Source organism: Doryrhamphus excisus, chromosome 22 (genome assembly GCF_030265055.1).
Source record: "Doryrhamphus excisus isolate RoL2022-K1 chromosome 22, RoL_Dexc_1.0, whole genome shotgun sequence".
Lineage (NCBI taxonomy): Eukaryota > Metazoa > Chordata > Actinopteri > Syngnathiformes > Syngnathidae > Doryrhamphus > Doryrhamphus excisus.
The window spans coordinates 3807840-3824564 of NC_080487.1; the positions used below are offsets into that span (position 1 = coordinate 3807840).

General features: G+C 41.1%; 1 protein-coding gene across 3 annotated transcripts in view; it reads left to right on the forward strand.

Annotated features, from left to right (window-relative positions):
* Positions 1-16725, forward strand: part of spata20 (spermatogenesis associated 20) — a 32604-nt gene that overhangs the window by 14047 nt on the left and 1832 nt on the right. The window contains exons 16-19 of one of the 3 annotated variants that reach the window (XR_009120765.1): positions 3459-8109; positions 8209-8341; positions 9390-12957; positions 16131-16226. Coding sequence is in view for 1 of the 3 variants with exons in the window: in XM_058061844.1 (XP_057917827.1) it covers positions 3459-3653 (195 nt within the window). In the remaining 2 variants the exon portion in view is untranslated. Of the gene's footprint in view, positions 1-3458; positions 8180-8208; positions 8342-9389; positions 12958-15315; positions 15499-16130; positions 16227-16725 lie in introns of those variants that run through there. The other 2 variants (XR_009120766.1, XM_058061844.1) reach the window with 2 other exon arrangements.

Sequence of the window (16725 nt, forward strand, 5' to 3'; positions counted from 1 at the left end):
TCATTTGAGTTATGTTAATCCTGTATGGTCTTAGTCTTACGTAATTTTCCACGAATCGGAAAGTAACTGGATAGTGCAGCTATAAGAAACAAAACACGGCAATCTGTAACACTTTGATCGCACATTTTTAAACCCGACTGGAGAATTTGCTCTCATCCCGAATGCAGCACAAGCTGATGACACATGTCGTAGGTGTCAGCGACTGATTGAGGAGCTTGCTCCTTAATTCCACTCAGACACTAAGGCGTCATCACAACTTACAGCCGACCGCAGTGATTTAGTGGAGAGACTCCAGTGGAGACTGTCAACTGGTGAGAACTGATACCAAACGTGACATAGGACAGAGCCCGCCACTGGAACATGGTCGCTTGCTCGCGAGTTCACATTTGTTCCCCGAGACTGAAACATTAGAAAGCAACTTTATTTCTTTGGGTATTTGCATCTATGTGGACCGTTTAGTCAATTTGATAGGCTTCATTTTTCTTAAGAACAGCTTGGAACTTTTATATCCACCCTTCACTTTGAAACAGTCATTTATTGAAAATGTTCTGTTTTTCCCACTCCAACTTTTCTATTCATCCTATGCATTCTTTCTAATTTATGGAGGTGTGGAACAAGGATACTAATGACCAAGGGAACCATAAATACCCACTGCAGTCAATAACATGTACAGGCTGGCAGATATGTGAGCTAATAATCCTGCAAGATTCCTCCATTATTTTTCTTTGCTTATTATTTGTCCTGCCACCTACAATTTCACCGAGTTTTACAGTGAAAATTCAGATGGGGGGGGGGGGGGGGGGGGCGGGGTGGAGCTGGCTGGTAAAATAGATGTCAAGGAATGACGGATGATGTGTGCAGTGCATGTGGTCCTGCAAAGCCGACTCCCACCATCACCAGCGTTTCCAAGCTGTCCAAGTGTGAGTGTGTATGTGTCTGTCCTGGGGCTGGAGTCCAGATGCCTGGTTGTTATGATGACTTGGCTTCTCCCTTCATATATGTATGTGTGTGTGGGGGGGGGGAGAGATTCAAAACAAGGGACAGTGAGGGATGGATTGAGGAAGTAAATATCCTCATGCTCTGCTGCACATGGCCCCGTTCACAGCCACCATCATCGCTCTTCCCGTGGAATGACAGCGCTTCTCTAAAATGTGTTTGTGTTTCATGGATTCTGTGCCTCGGTTGACAGCGAGTGATCTGCCTCGGAGTTGTTTGCGTTCTAGCTTGATTATAAGTCGAGGGTGTGTTTGTATGTTACTGTCTGCACAGGTACACTGTGTTCTTTTAAAGTGGGTTGCTTCCTCAAGAAGAAGAAACCGGGAGAGTGGGAAGGAGCTGTCAGTGTGGGGACATTCAATGGGTGGGAGTTGTTGATGCAGGTTGTCTGCACCCTCACGCGTGGCCAAATGTCTGCTACAATTTAACACACAGTCACACACATTGTTTCAGTACACATCATGCAAGACCCACGTGTTCCCATGGGGAGTTTTTCCATTAAATGGACATGCTGCTAATATGCTACGAACAAGAGCTGCTAAAGTTTACATACAGTGAAGCGTCAGAAGTCAGATAATCCTAAAGCTGTACGGAAGAAAATACTTGAAAAGGGTTTGGCGGTGGCGATAAACAACATAAGGTATGCTGAAATACCTCGTTAGACTTTAGCTCGGAAAACATCCATTGAAGAATTATGTTTTGCATTTCACTTGGTATTATTATTATTTTTGTCTTATGTCTCTAGGAATGGCAATAACAGTCATTCACTGGTCTTTGTGGTTTGGATTAATGTTCAGTCACATTTTGAAGCAATTAAGGCCACCAGCAGAGCTGCTGCTTATTCGGTTGCAACTGGCAAGTTTGAAGTTTAAATAACAACATGCCATCAGCTTACAGGAAGCCTCAAAACATTCATTGATATTTTCCTGTCCCATTAAAAATGAATGTTGAAAGTGTTCATGACACCCACCAAAAGATGTTTGAAATAAATCAATGAAGTGCTTACTTAATAAGACGTATTTGTTATACTGCTTTCGATAACAATAACATTCACTGAAATTGTGATGAGACACTAATAATATATTGTTACTACACATATATATATTACTTTTTCAACATTTACATAATAAGCACTGTCGACTTTCTCAAGTAACAATAATGATGTGTTTTCCCCCAAATCCGACTACATTGTGAAAAAAACAGCCTCCAAGAACCCACTCCTCATTCACAGGACCTGTATACATTATCTAAAAGTATCTCCCTGTGTAATGGTGACCGTCCGTTCAATCTTATACAGTCCTTGCGTAGCTCCTGTGGATGTTTCAACATTATCGTGACACGGACCCACTACAGCATTGACCTTTAAGTTGTGAGTCTGTGCTGCTGCATGTGGTCTGGGCTCACATAGGGACAGCATGATGCTGACAGGCAAAACAAAGCATCACGACAAAAAGGAAAAGGTTCGGGCTCTGCATGGAAATCCTCATTCTGTCTCCTTAGCAACAGTCGCACCGTCATGAACACATTCCATCACATTTTTTCCCCCCTCGGTGTTCCCCTTTGTGTGTGCGTGTGTCTTAATATCTGAGAATTGTTTACAATCAGGAATCAATGTCACCTATAGTGTGAATCATAATTTTCCATTCTTCGGGTTTCTTATGCTCACCAGAATAATAAAAGTATTTATAGAAATGGTGATAGAAATACTGTGACAGCCTTCAAATAGAGGACACTGGCAATTTCACCTACAAATTGATTCTAGGCATTAGAGATGCTGATGTTTATTGGCATCAGTGGGCATTTAACGGCCTGAGTGGCGCTCCTTAGGACCCATTCAGTCCATCGCTGAATGACAGCACAAGGCTGACAGGTTGTGGACAGTGGTCCTATGTGGACTCTGCGAGGTCTATAGAGACCCCAGGAAGAGGCTAGGCCAGGGGTGGGCAAACTACGGCCCGGGGGCCACATCCGGCCCGCCAAGTGTTTAAATATGGCCCGCACGTTCTTTCCAAACTTAACATACAACCTGACATCATGGCTTTAGCCAACCTTTTGATGGTTTAGGTAGTTTTTTTTTTTAATCAATTTGTTTATTTGATGTGATCTGCTGTTTACAAAGTGCTCCTGAAAAAAGGACACAAGCACATATACATAGCAGGTTGCATGACACTTACAGATACAATCATTCCAGGTGGACTGTTAGAATTATATGCGTAAAATATATAGTCTGGCCCCCTGTCAATTTTGTTAAATCAATGCGGCCCGCGAGTCAAAAAGTTTGCCCACCCCTGGGCTAGGCTGTGACATGTTCTCTAATGACTAAGGAATGTTAAGTGTTAAATAACCCCACTCGTTTTAGCAACACAGTGGACGAAAGAATTGGTGATTGCCTGGCGATCAGTCCAGGGTATCAAACTATTTCCCCAAACTGTGTCTCACGTTTCTCTTGTACCATTTGGCAGGTCTTGATGCTTTTAGACGGCAATGCAGACAGTTTCCTGTGCCAGCGTCTGCCTGCACTCTCCTCCATGACCCAGCAGGGTGGAGTGGCCACCGCCTACGTATGCCAGGACTTCACCTGCTCACTGCCCGTCACAGACCCCCAGGAACTCCGCAGGCTTCTACTGGATGGACATGTGGGAACGCAGGCAGAATAATCGCTTGACACCTTTCTTGACTTGACTTAAAGCAGCTTTAAAGACTCAAACGATGAGCAGCTTGTTTTGCTGTCTGTAGCAGGTTAAATGATCATTTTTTTTGCCACAAGATTAGACTTCTCTCCGTAGCATGTTAATTATTCCACTTCATTAATTCGTCAAATATCAGTTTAAAGTTAGAAGCCATATAAAGTCATTAAGGTATACAAAGTCTGTTAAAAAAAACAAAAAAACAATAAGCTACACTGTGAGCTCACTCTAAATATGTAGTGCTTGTGCAAAATGGCCTTTTGTGCGGTGTGATGTGTTTCCTCCGAGGGAAGCAACACACTTTTAATAGATCTTAACCTAAGCTTGAACCAACATTGTTTTCCTTCTTCCAAGCCCCTTCCTCTAGCTCCCACGTCGCATGGATCTGACAAGGGCTGCCTTCACGCCGGTGTGTGTGTGTGTGCATGCATATCTGTGGGCGACCGTTTTTTAAAACTTCATGGTATGTATGTACGTGCGTTTGACGTCATCTGTAATCGTGTCACAGTGAGCGAGCTGCTCTCTAATGAGATGCCCTGTTACCATCTGCTCTCGCTCACTTCACCGCAATCTCAACTCAATGCGGCTGTGTGAGGTGAATCTTTTACATGAATGCAGATAGACGCCATATTTACACGTCTAAGGCCAACACTAGCTTTGTTGTTTTTTCACACTAATCATTTTGGCATAATTTAACAGCTAATAAATAATATATATATATATATATATAACCCATTGTCAGTATATTTTGTGCTGAAGTAGTGCATGAGCTCTTGGTGACAATCTGGATAAATGCAGATATAGCAATTAATATAAATCCAATTAATATCAATACCAATCGAAATGTCATTTTTAAATGACTAACTTGATCTCAGCAACAAAACTATTTAACTTAACTAAACAATCTGCAGGTCTTTGGACACCCTTTGGACGCACTATGGCATCAATGGAATTGTCCACCCCCTGAATCATATTGGTACCGCCTCTCTGTTTGTATTGATGCAACATAATCATACACAAATACATCCATGCTGCTTTTGTTGGTAGGTCAAAATCTGCACAATGCAATTCAGGTTGATTATTTTATATTCTTACTCATATACGTATTTAATACTATAAAATAAAGTTAGTCTATTTTTATGTGTAAATCCATCTGAAATGGGAAAACTCCAGCCTGAGCAGAGTCCGACTTTTGTACTATTTATACTCAGGCAGAGAAAGTCCCTCTATCTCTCTCGAATGCCAGCAGGCTGAATGAAGATAATGTAAACCCTGTGTGACTTTATGTTGTATAGGGAGAATGGCCACATGGGAATGCTCTTGTGTGTGTGTGTGTGTGTGTGTGTGTATATGAAAGGAGGAGACAGATGGGCTGCTGATGTTGAGGAGAGGGAGTTTGGCTCGCAGGTTCCTGCTCTGGGCTCTGGAAGCGAAGGAGACAAACAAGATGTTTCATCCTGTCACAGTAGGAGCGCCGTATCACTCTGCTCGCCTGAGGAAAGTTGCCACCTTATCCACTCCGCTTCTCCTCCTTATCCACTTTTTCATTCACAACATTTAATCCATGTAACCTCTTTTTTTTTCCAGAGGAAACCACGGAAGGTGTTTTAACTTGGTTTTGAGGTAGAAACAATCCTCTTGTTCTATTTTGTCACTTTCAACTGTTACTTTTTTTTTTACCTTTCACAGTGGGAACAGTCCACTTCTTTTTTTTGTCACTTTCTATTCCCTCAGCCCTGTCTCTCACTCCACCCATCTTGCCTACTTTTACATTGTGCGAGTCTTCCAGGTCCTGAAGCAGCAACACAGCCCCAGACCATCACACTACCACCACTATATTTTACTGTGATATTTTTTTATTCTGAAATGAGATTTAACAGGACACACACCTTCCAAGTTTAGAGTATTTTCCCAAAGGTCATCAATTGATCTTAGTTCCCTAGTTTGGAAAATATATTATTTTACTGTTAAATACACATACATGCACTTGTTTTCATGTTTTTATTTTGGTTGGAATGGGGACATAGCAGGGTAGAGTGTTGCGTATGCTATTTGAGTGAAAAGTGTGTGTGTGCAGTCGTGTTATTGTGCCTTATTCCAGATATGGTTGCTGTGTCTCTTGCCTGTCTGTGTGATAATGAGGCCACAGGGGGCTGACAACAGAGACGCAGACCGAGCAGGAGCGTTCAGTGAGTTCACAAAGATGCTGTTGCATCTTTTAAAAAAAGATCCCCTCATGTTCTGAGACATGGCTGAGAAAGTTGTGAGGCTGCTTATAGGAATAAACATGGAGCTAATATCAAGTTTAAACATCATGTTGAATGTGGGAGGTGGACTTATACCAACATTATTATTATTATTATGACATTATTATTATTCATTCATTCATTTTCTACCGCTTATCCTTGCCCAGTTGTGTTAGGGCGAGAGGCGGGGTACACCCTGGACTGGTGGCCAGCCAATCACAGGGCACATATAGACAAACAACCATTCACACTCACATTCATACCTATGGACAATTTGGAGTCACCAATTAACCTACCATGTTTTTGGAATGTGGGAGGAAACCGGAGTACCCGGAGAAAACCCACGCATGCACGGGCAGAACATGCAAACTCCACACAGAGATGGCCGAGGGTGGAATTGAACTTGGGTCTCCTAGCTGTGACGTCTATGCGTTAACCACTTCGTCGCCGTGCAGCTATTATTATTATTATACCAATATTGCCAAAACCCTGTGTTCAGACACAAGAGGAAGCCCACATCTTTATTTTCACTACATGTGAAAATAAATAATTTACATTTCCAGTGTCAAAATATGTATTATACAGGAAAAATATGAAAAAGTGAATATTATAGTTCCATAAAGTATCCCGTCTCTCCTCCATTGCGTTGACATCTTAGCCAGCTACGGGTAAACACAACAGACGTAGCAAGACAACAGAATTGGATCATAGCTCAGACGGTCCTGGTCTACAGGAGCATCACAAAGGCAGTCATGAGCGGTGGGGTGCATCCAACCGGACGCCGCAAGGCCAGCGGGACGGGCAGTCAGTGTGGGGGGCAAGTAGAGATAGAATTATCGTCAATGTCTTCATTGTAAAAAAACAAAATGGGTCAGTGAAGTTCCAAAACAGACATTCTCCATTTATGTAACGCCGTCATGCTTTTTTTCATTAATAAGCAAGCCTGAAGGTTAGCAGGTTAGGTCATGTGACATACATTTATAGTAGATAATAGTAAAATGAGGTGAATTTAATCCACCCATTTCTGATTATAGTGGACATCCATCTTTAAAGACATATTTGACCGTACTAGTTATATAGAGCAATCACGTTTTACAGCCAAAGGCCTTTTCATTCTGCCTATTTTCTACTGGGCGTCCTGCTTTAAAGACTCTTTAAAGACATACATCCCTCTAGTCTTGTCCTCCTGGAAGCATGCATGGCTAACTTCGGTTTTGTTCCATGAACTTGTGTTTTGGGAGAAGGGCTTTGTTTGTCTTTCTGCCAATCATTCTTTTGGATCCCGTAGTTTATGAGATGGCAGCATTTTGTTTTTGTGTTTTTGCCTTCAGATCATTTCTGTTTGGATGTTGCCGCGTGTTTGCCTCCATCGGCCACAGTAGATATCGCCGTGTTTACATTTAACCAACAACTGTCAGAACATGAGAATGCAGGTAAGCCAGACAATGCATTCGTTCTTTTTGGTAGTATTGATTGTGTCACTTGAACTTTGCAGGGGTTGGTCTGGACACCTGAGTAATCCCTGACTGGAACTCTGGGTTGCCTAGCAACCATAAGATTGGGGAGCTGGAAAGAAAACTCATCCAATTAAATGTTAAATAACATTATCAAGCATGGCTCTCAGTAAGCAGGCTACACCCAATATTTCATAGGTGAAAAATGTTAAAAATGTCAAAATGGGCAAATTGAAAGAACCAAACCTGTAAGAATAAAAATCCTAAAGCCCTCGTCATGGTCCTGGAACAATACCATAAGCAGAATTCCCAGTTTGATGTTCCTCACTGCAGTGACAGAAGAGGAAATGATGTTGTAAAACATTAACAACCTTAACACATTACCAGAAACAATAAGTTGTAGCGAATGAATGAATGAATGAATGAAAGGACTGAACTAACAGGATTAATTCATAAATTGTGAACGTGTGATCATATTACAGTATGTCCTCTATGGAAATGTTGCCAAGCATGTCTCACAAACATTACTATCCTGAGCATCATCTTGTGTTGATGCTCCTCACAGAGAAGAACCGAGGAGTGAGAGGAGGGGAAGAAAAGGAGAGAAATCACTGCATGATGTGTTCAGTGCCCTGTGTGAAAGACCAAAAAAAGCCTCTATGGCAGGATAGCAGCCAAAAACAATACTAGTTCTTCATGATCATTTCATAACTGAACTCCAGATAGGTGAGGTTGTATGTATATGTCTATGTAAGTCCTATTATTCCTTTAACAGAACAAAGTTGACCGTGCATGACCAGAGCTTTGCATTTGCATTGTGTGCAGGTGACCAGGAGGGAGTGGATTATATTAATATGTATGATAAGAAAATGGGATTGGAAGAAAAGGCCAAATGAAAGAAGGAAAGGAAGCCGACAGGTCAGTCATTCAGGCTCCACCACGCAGAGAAAAATATGAGGTGGGTCAGAGAAATATTGATTTTTTTTTCGTTATTTTTTGTACTGTCATTGCCTTAGAATATTAGTTTTCATGTGTTGTGTGGAATGTGAGTCCTTCCTTTTCGGCAAGGAGACTTTTTGCACCAGCTGCTAAAGCAGGCGGACACTAGTTTGACACTAGATATGGATGCTGTATGGTATCATGTACCCAGAAAAAAATAATACGTTTGATTAATGTTCATGTTAAAGGTTAAATAACTGTTAATAGTTATCCTCCCTATCCGTGTGGAAGTGGTAAGTTTTTGGCTATTTAAGTTTAAAGGAAATAACTTGAAGGCTACCGTTTAGGTCGCTAGCTCTCTAGTTTGCGAGTTAGCATGTGTCTCAAGACCCTGCAGTTGCGCAATATGTTGTAAATAAAAAGAGTATAAATGTGACTATAGTCGTGTTTTGTCATGTCTACAGGGCTCTAATAATGCTTTGTTCATTTTAATCTGAAAAAAAGGATTTGTCTACCCACCAACAATATGTGGTTTCTTAAGTTTTTATTATTTGCTGTTTTATTATTATTATTATATTTATTTATTACTGATTGATTGATTTTCTTTATTCTTGATTTGTTTATTTATTTTTCATCTTATTTTGTGTAGAAAAATAAAAATTAAGATATTTGAGAACAGTGGAATGTTTTATCAGAGCTTTTCTTGTAGAAAATCGGAACCAAAGCAAAGTTTATTCATTTTTCTGTTTTTAATAAATGCGTTTTTTTTTTTTTTTTTGGAAAACCTGATGCGGCCCAGTCTCACCCAGACCCTAGAGTTTGAGACCCCTGTGCTAAAGGTAGATGATTTTTAATGTACGGTCGCATGAGATTGAGCTCATACTTTCTCATTAGCCATTTCAGAGAAGTCCATCAATCATTTTGCATCACTAATACTGTATCAACAGTATATAATGTTCATTTTTATTGGGAAAAAAAGTAAATGTAAGTAAGAAAAAAAACAATCGTAGAAGGTGTTTTATCATTTCAGTCCACTGTCCACCCCATCTCTTCTCTTCTTCCCATAGATTTATCATGTGATGCCAGGCCCCAGTTTGTGTAGCGGAAAGGAAGGTAAGTAGAGCGATGGAGGCTGAGGGGGAACGCGCCAACTAGTTCATCATGGTAGCCTAGTTAGGTGAAAGCTTCATGAGAGAAAGGTATGCTCATTAAATCCCTTACGACCAAACTCTACATTTCTCTACTTTTCTTCTCCACTTCCACTTTTGCGTTATGTGTGGAGCTGTCGTATGGACTTCTATGCTCCACACGAGATAGCGAGGCCGCGGTGCTTTTTAGTTTGTTTTCTATTGTCAAATTGGCACAATACACATAATACAGCCTTGACACACAGAAAGTACAATACACGTCTCATGGGTTCCTTTGTTTAAGTGCCGGTTTGTTCACTTTACTTCATTTTCTACAGCTTATCCTCACGAGGGTCGCGGGGGTGCTGGAGCCTATCCCAGCTATCTTCGGGCGAGAGGCGGGGTACACCCTGGACTGGTGGCCAGCCAATCACAGCAACATTTCAACATGTATTTCCCAAACAACAATATTTTGTTTGGGATGTCGGACTGTCCTTGTCTTCCCGCTTAAGCTTTTAAACATCATTGAAGGATGACTGAAGTTTCTTTAGTATTCTCTGCAATATGACTGTCGAACCCTCTCACTATTTGGTCATTATTAGTACAATAATTCCAAACTTTAATTCCACGTGTTGCCAATTATGTAATATAGGCTGTATGAACCCAGACGTATACTTCAAACAGGTCACATCTGCAAACTCCTTACCAGACAATGATTGATAAAGAGGAAGTGGAATTCCTTTTTGATGAGACATCTTAACTCCATAACCAGCAGTGTGACCACAATGAACATGGATAAAAACTGTAGTTCATTTTTCTTCTGGATGTTTTACAGCCGAGAGGCAACGCTTTGCGTGGCATCTCGCTATTGCGGTCCTAACTTTCTCCAGAGCGTTGAAGAAGAAAGATGGAGGCCGGCCAAATTGCCGACTCACACACGCTTACACAGATGCACACATCCGTTCCTGACGTCTTCTGTTTCTTCCCTCCAGAGTAATGAAGTGTGACCACTATGACAGAGGAGATGCTCTCAGAGAACCCCCCTGCGTATGTCTCTCCAGGTTACACGCTACATACATCACACATATACTATTATATCCATAAATAGCTCACAGCTGTCTATCAGTCAGTCTTCCTGACATATCATATACATTTTTTGTACACCTGAGCTTCCTCACGTTGGGTGATGTCGAGCATTGTACTGTTCTCAGTATCATAGTATGTACGCTACTGGGACTTTTTGAATAGATTAAAGCATTAAAGCATATTAATATTAAGAATACAGATGGACTCCTGCAATATATTAACAACAACACAAGCCATGCACAAAGAATGCACGCAAACAGAGGCGTAATTGATTGATGTTAACCAAAAAAGTATGCTAACCGGGGCGGACGCTAACCGAGGTTCCACTGTAATGCCTGCTAGTTGCTTACATGACTCCATTCTACCGCTCTCTGACACAAATGCTTTGACATGCTATTTTTGATGCTTTCACCTGGTGGCCAGCCAATCACAGGGCACATATAGACAAACAACCATTCACACTCATATTCATACCTATGGACAATTTGGAGTCAACAATTAACCTAGCATGTTTTTGGAATGTGGGAGGAAACCGGAGTACCCGGAGAAAACGGGTACATGCAAACTCCAAACAGAGATGGCCGCGGGTGGAATTGAACCCTGGTCTCCTCGCTGTGAGGTCTGCACGCTAACCACTCGTCCACCGTGCAGCCCTCACCTCAGATTATAGATACAATTTTACATACGTGCTCCGTTAGTAGGAATCTTAGTAACTCTTATAACAAATCCGACCGCCGGTCCTGGCATGTTTCACCGTGCAGTGGGATGTTCAATGTCATCAGGAAAGGACACACACACACATGGGAATGTGCAGTTAAGTGACGCATAAGATACTGTGAACCAGACTCGGATTTGGAATTGGACTTTTAAGACCACCTTGAAATGCGGTTTGGGAAATAATCTCATATCATATGTTTTTTATTCAATAGCCAGACAGCCAACACTCAAGTCAAAAATGTATTTGGCCTGGCGGGCTCAACTGAGAGTATTATTTTCCCCTGAGTAGCTTGAAAAATGGGAGGAATAAATTCAGCAGGATGTTTGCTTTAGTCGGTAGCATAACACATTTCCTGCTTCAATATATTTATTGTGGATTTAATTTAGTATTGACATGTACAGAGACCCAAATCCCTGCCTTGTTATGGAGAAAGACGACACTTTTTTTGACAAGAAGGGGAAGAAAAAGACAGGAAATGCTTGTTGTTTAGTTGTCTGCAGTTACGGAATGACGAATGTGATCGTTTCTTTGTCGATGTAGACTACAATCTTGAACTTCCACATGACCAGATATATTTTGCCTCCATGAGGGCCCATATCTGTCGCGTGACTGGAATGTCAGATTATTTTTGTCTAAATGGGACAACGTGTAGAGAAATGTGCTCTGTTTATGAAAAGATGCAGTCTGGAAAGTAGCGGACGCTCTTTATTATTTCTTTTTTCTTTAAACAAAATGTCGAGGCACCAATAACTGACTTCCTCAATTATTCAATTGCACATCAGTTGAACTGCTGGAAGCCATTAAAACCTAATGGAAGCAAAGTTAAAACATGACCATATATGTTCATATATCAAAAATGATTATAAATATGACTGCAATGTTGGCCGAAGGTCCGTTTACTTTTAAGTGGAGTTGGAAGTCGGGGGTTCTCGGTGGTAATTTGTAGGTGCTGTTCCCAGATGTTCCATTTGAGATTCAATTTCCTTCTGCCAGCGAGGTCACAGTAAGGTGCTAAAGCAGATGCAGCAGCTGTTCAAATGTTCCCTTCTCCAGGTTTGCTTTCACCAAAACATCATTTCAAGACCTCTTGTTGTGCGGAATTGACTTTTAATGATGTTATAACAGTTAATATGTGTGCATGGAGCCTGTTATGAGCACCAAATATGACATTATGGCATCTTACTCAGTTGTGCTCAAATGGTCGTTTTCGAATTTTTGGGTCTTTAGTGTGATTCTTGTTTTATTTTCTGATATTTTGGCTACTATATTAGATAATACGAGTGTAAAGGTGACTATAGGGGTGCTATTGATGTCTCGAGGGCTGGAATGTATTTAAACGTCATAAACAGTTTTTGCCCTTCCTTTTATGAAGAGGGAAACCTTTCACATACTTTTCATAGATATTCCAAATGATCCATATGCATCTGTATATACTTTGGAAGAACTAAACAGAACGTGTGCTTTGTTTCCACCATCAAATACAGTAAAAGAACCTCCCACTGGAGAGATGGGCATCCAGACTTCAAGGAGGTTTCCTTCCAATTCGCCTTTCTACAGTTGCAGCGGCGTATTATGCAAATGAGGCTGCCTGATTTCGTCAAGAAGTGTGATGATGATGAAGCTGGCCAGACAGGAATGGATCACCTGGACACACTTCAGAGGGAAGACGGAGGGTGGAACCCGGGCGCAACAGATGTGGATATTGTAAGTAGGAGAACATTTCCATAATTTACTAACCTGTGGCGCACACACATTGACACTAAACATACACACACAATGGCTTTTCTAGTTCTCATAACATGTCAGTGTTGTTAGAAGAAATTGAAGACTTGAAGTTTTGTCATTCATCTCCACTGGATTCAAAGTGTTACTGCAGTATGTGTGTATATGTGTGTGTATATGTGTGTGTATTCATGTAAAGCGTCTGCCCACTGGTTGGGGAGACGGTATAGGTAGGTTGCTTGTCAGGCACAATTGGCAGGTAGCAGCTGTAGATCATTTTGAGGTCATGGGTCGGGAGCACAGACAGATGCACACACACACCAACCGAACACACACATATATATATATTTATATATATATATAGTCAAGCCATCTTATTAGCACTGTCCCTGTAATAAAAGAACCCCAATGGGGATTCCTTTTGGTAAGATGTCTGTCAAAATGACAGTTGATAAGGATAAAAAGTAGCCAGAGTGATAAAAGTGTGGTCTTCAGGGCTGGAAGAAGACACAAACTAAACTAACACATGAGCCAATGCCAATGGCAGAGCACATGGAGATACATTCATGGTCAATTTAGAGGCATCCATTCACCCAACATGCATGTTTTTGGAACGTGGGATGGCCTTTATTGTCATTATACAAGATGTACAACGAGATTGGAGAGCTTCTCCTTTCAGTGCAGTAGTCAAGTTAAAAAAAAGTATATAAAAGTAGAGTAAAAAAGACAATTTAACAAGATATATACAAGATATCCAAAATATACACATAATATTGCACAGGAGCATATGCAGGAGCAGACATATTGCAGATATATTAATTTTAGTGCAATGATAAATGGGTCATAGTGCAAATAGTGACTGGTGTATACAGATGAGTAAAGTCACATATGAGTGTATTGTATTGGGTTGTCAAATAAGTAAATATGATTGAGGTAGTAACAGAGGCAGTGATGGAAATATTGCACATTTGCATTACGCTAATGATAATGGTAATGGCCAATGGGAAGCCGGAATACCCGCAGAAATGCACAACATGCAAATTGAACAATTGCAATTTGAACCCAGATCTCTACTGACGTGCTAACCACTTTTGAAAATCTTGTTTCATATTCACAAGAAAAGTTTATTTGTAAATTATAGTGGTTTTTTTTGTGTGTTTTGAGCTGCCGCTGGACACCCCCACACACAAGCATTAACGCAACAAATTGAGTCACAAAAAGTGCATTGCATTATTTTCTCGTTTGGAGGTTACACGCGGGGGCGAAACTAAATGGCTACATTTGCATTTGTTCATGCGACTCTGCTGGTGGAGCGTGTCCTTATGTATTGTTGGGGAAATTACATCCATACAGGACAACATTTCTAAATAACCTCACCTGGGGTGACTTCCAGGGGGACCAAAGATCCTGTTTTGCCTGGAAATGTCCAGTTTTCATATCCTCTCCAGGCCGTCTTGTTTTTTTTTTTGTTTATTTATTTGAATAAAATGACGCAAATGTCCTGGTTTCCACTGTTTTTGGGGGGGCATTAACTCATGCATGCTGCATGTGATGTAATCCCTGAGAGGCTGCAGTGTGAGCAGCTTTTTAAGGTGCAAAAAGCCAAAGAAAAAGTAAATCTGAGTCTTTGGACATCATACACAACCCTGGCCAATAATGGCATTGGAAAACATGCATGTAAACTGGGATGTCACAGTGAGGTGAGAAAAATGGAGAAACCAAATGACTTGAGGAATCCAACTAATTTAGGACATGGAAGCATAGTCGGTGCTTCTCTAGTCATGGCTCTCAGGTGGTCAGTAGAGTCCGAGCACTTCAAGCGTTGCAGATGAGGTCGTACAGTAAAAACAACAGTACGCTTTAGCCATTAGTGTTCACGACTGTAACTATAGGAGGAATGCTGGAGCAGAATGATCAATATAGTAATTACCTCTTTTGGACAAGCCTCACTCCTGCAGGGAAAAGACTAATGAGCGTTCAATAGCATGGGTAGAGTGCAGTCACACACACACACACACACACTAACGCACACATATAATGAGTGATGATCACGTATCAGATTCGTTTGATGGCCATCAGTTTATGGTTTCATACAATTGGCATGTACTTGATGAGGAACACGATGTTCTTCACCCATGAGGACACGATATCGCTGACACGGATCAGCTTTTGTGTTCCTAACACCGGGAAAGCCCACCGTCTGTTGAAAGAGGAAACACTTCATTAACATCCATATATATTGGGGATTATTTCATCATAGACCGACACGCTACTGTAGTAGTGCTTAGTAACTACACATAAAGTATTACATAACCAACAATCTCTATCTTTGTACCCCAGACACAAAGTTTGGTCTTTGTAAACCTTATAGTCTGGCACAGCACGGCGCACCCACGCCTCCGTACCTCCCAGAAGTGGCAAAGAGGGAGGAGAGAAGGTATGAGAGAGTTTTACACAGCGTAGTCTAATCTTAACCAATCAATTGTGCAGGGCCCACCGGACTGTGCATCAGACGCCACAATGCATGTCACCACGTGGACCACCTCGTGGGACACATATATCATCTCTTCCTGTGTCATGAATAGGAGTTCAATTACATTAAACACAGCAGCAGGCTAATGCTTGTGATCCACCTGCATTCCTTCTCTGTCATTACCAAATAGGAGAACTTTTGTTGCTATATCCTCCTCATCCTGCTTACATTATTGTGCTACACAATAGGTCCTATTATGTATATTTTCTGACCAATAAATGTTCTTGGAATGTTGTATTATCATGTTAAACTAATCCAAAATTTAAGATAATGATGTTTGCGCATTTGGAAGTGAGCCCTGAAATATGTTTGGTCACACTGAGCCGGACTTCCTTATATGGGCGTTCCCAGATCCAAGCTCTAATCACTAATAAAGGCCTCATTGCTTTTGATTTCAGAAACATAAACTTGCCATGATGATTGAAGACACGAATGTAATAACATTTAACATTGAACTGTGCTATTTTATATAGCATATAGCACATAAAAGCAGCTTTTTTAAAAGTTAAAAGTTTTGATGTTCTTTCTTCTGTCAGGCATCTTGAGGAGCAGCTGTTGCTCTTTTGTTCATAGCTTCCTGTCAACCTCCAGGTGACAATTATTTTCTCCCTCCCTCTGACAGATCTTCTTTGACAACGAAGTTCATCACGGCGGAATGAGGACAGGATGAACTTTGGTTAGAAGTTCGTTACACCCAAAGAGTGATGATCTTACCGAGGTAAAATAACCCAATCACATCCATCAACTCGGGTATGAAACCAATGTTTTATTCCATTTTATGAATAATAGAGGCTTAATTGTGCTGCACATTATTAATGAACTTTACACAAAAAGGAGTCCTAATTGTGTTGCTCGAACCAATCAGGACAGAGCCCCGTTGCCGCCTAACAGGCTGACCAGGGCTGGATCAATACTCTATTAAGAAATGCCACAATTAACAACTCAGTCTGAGCAGGTTCTATTGACAGCAACAGTAAAAAGTCCCACTCCGTTCCTCCTCCTCCTCCTCCTCCTCCTCCTGTAGTGCTCCTGCATGTGCTATTAGGTCATGTGTTTGCACACGTGAGACGTTCAATCTTATTTTCAACAACGCCTAAAATAAAGTCCCAAGTGATTAATAACCACAAGTGCAAAAACAACACTATAGCTGCCACAAATGTTCTAGCAAAGGAAATTGGTTCTTCTCATTGATTGGCTTCTTCCTTCAAATCAATAAT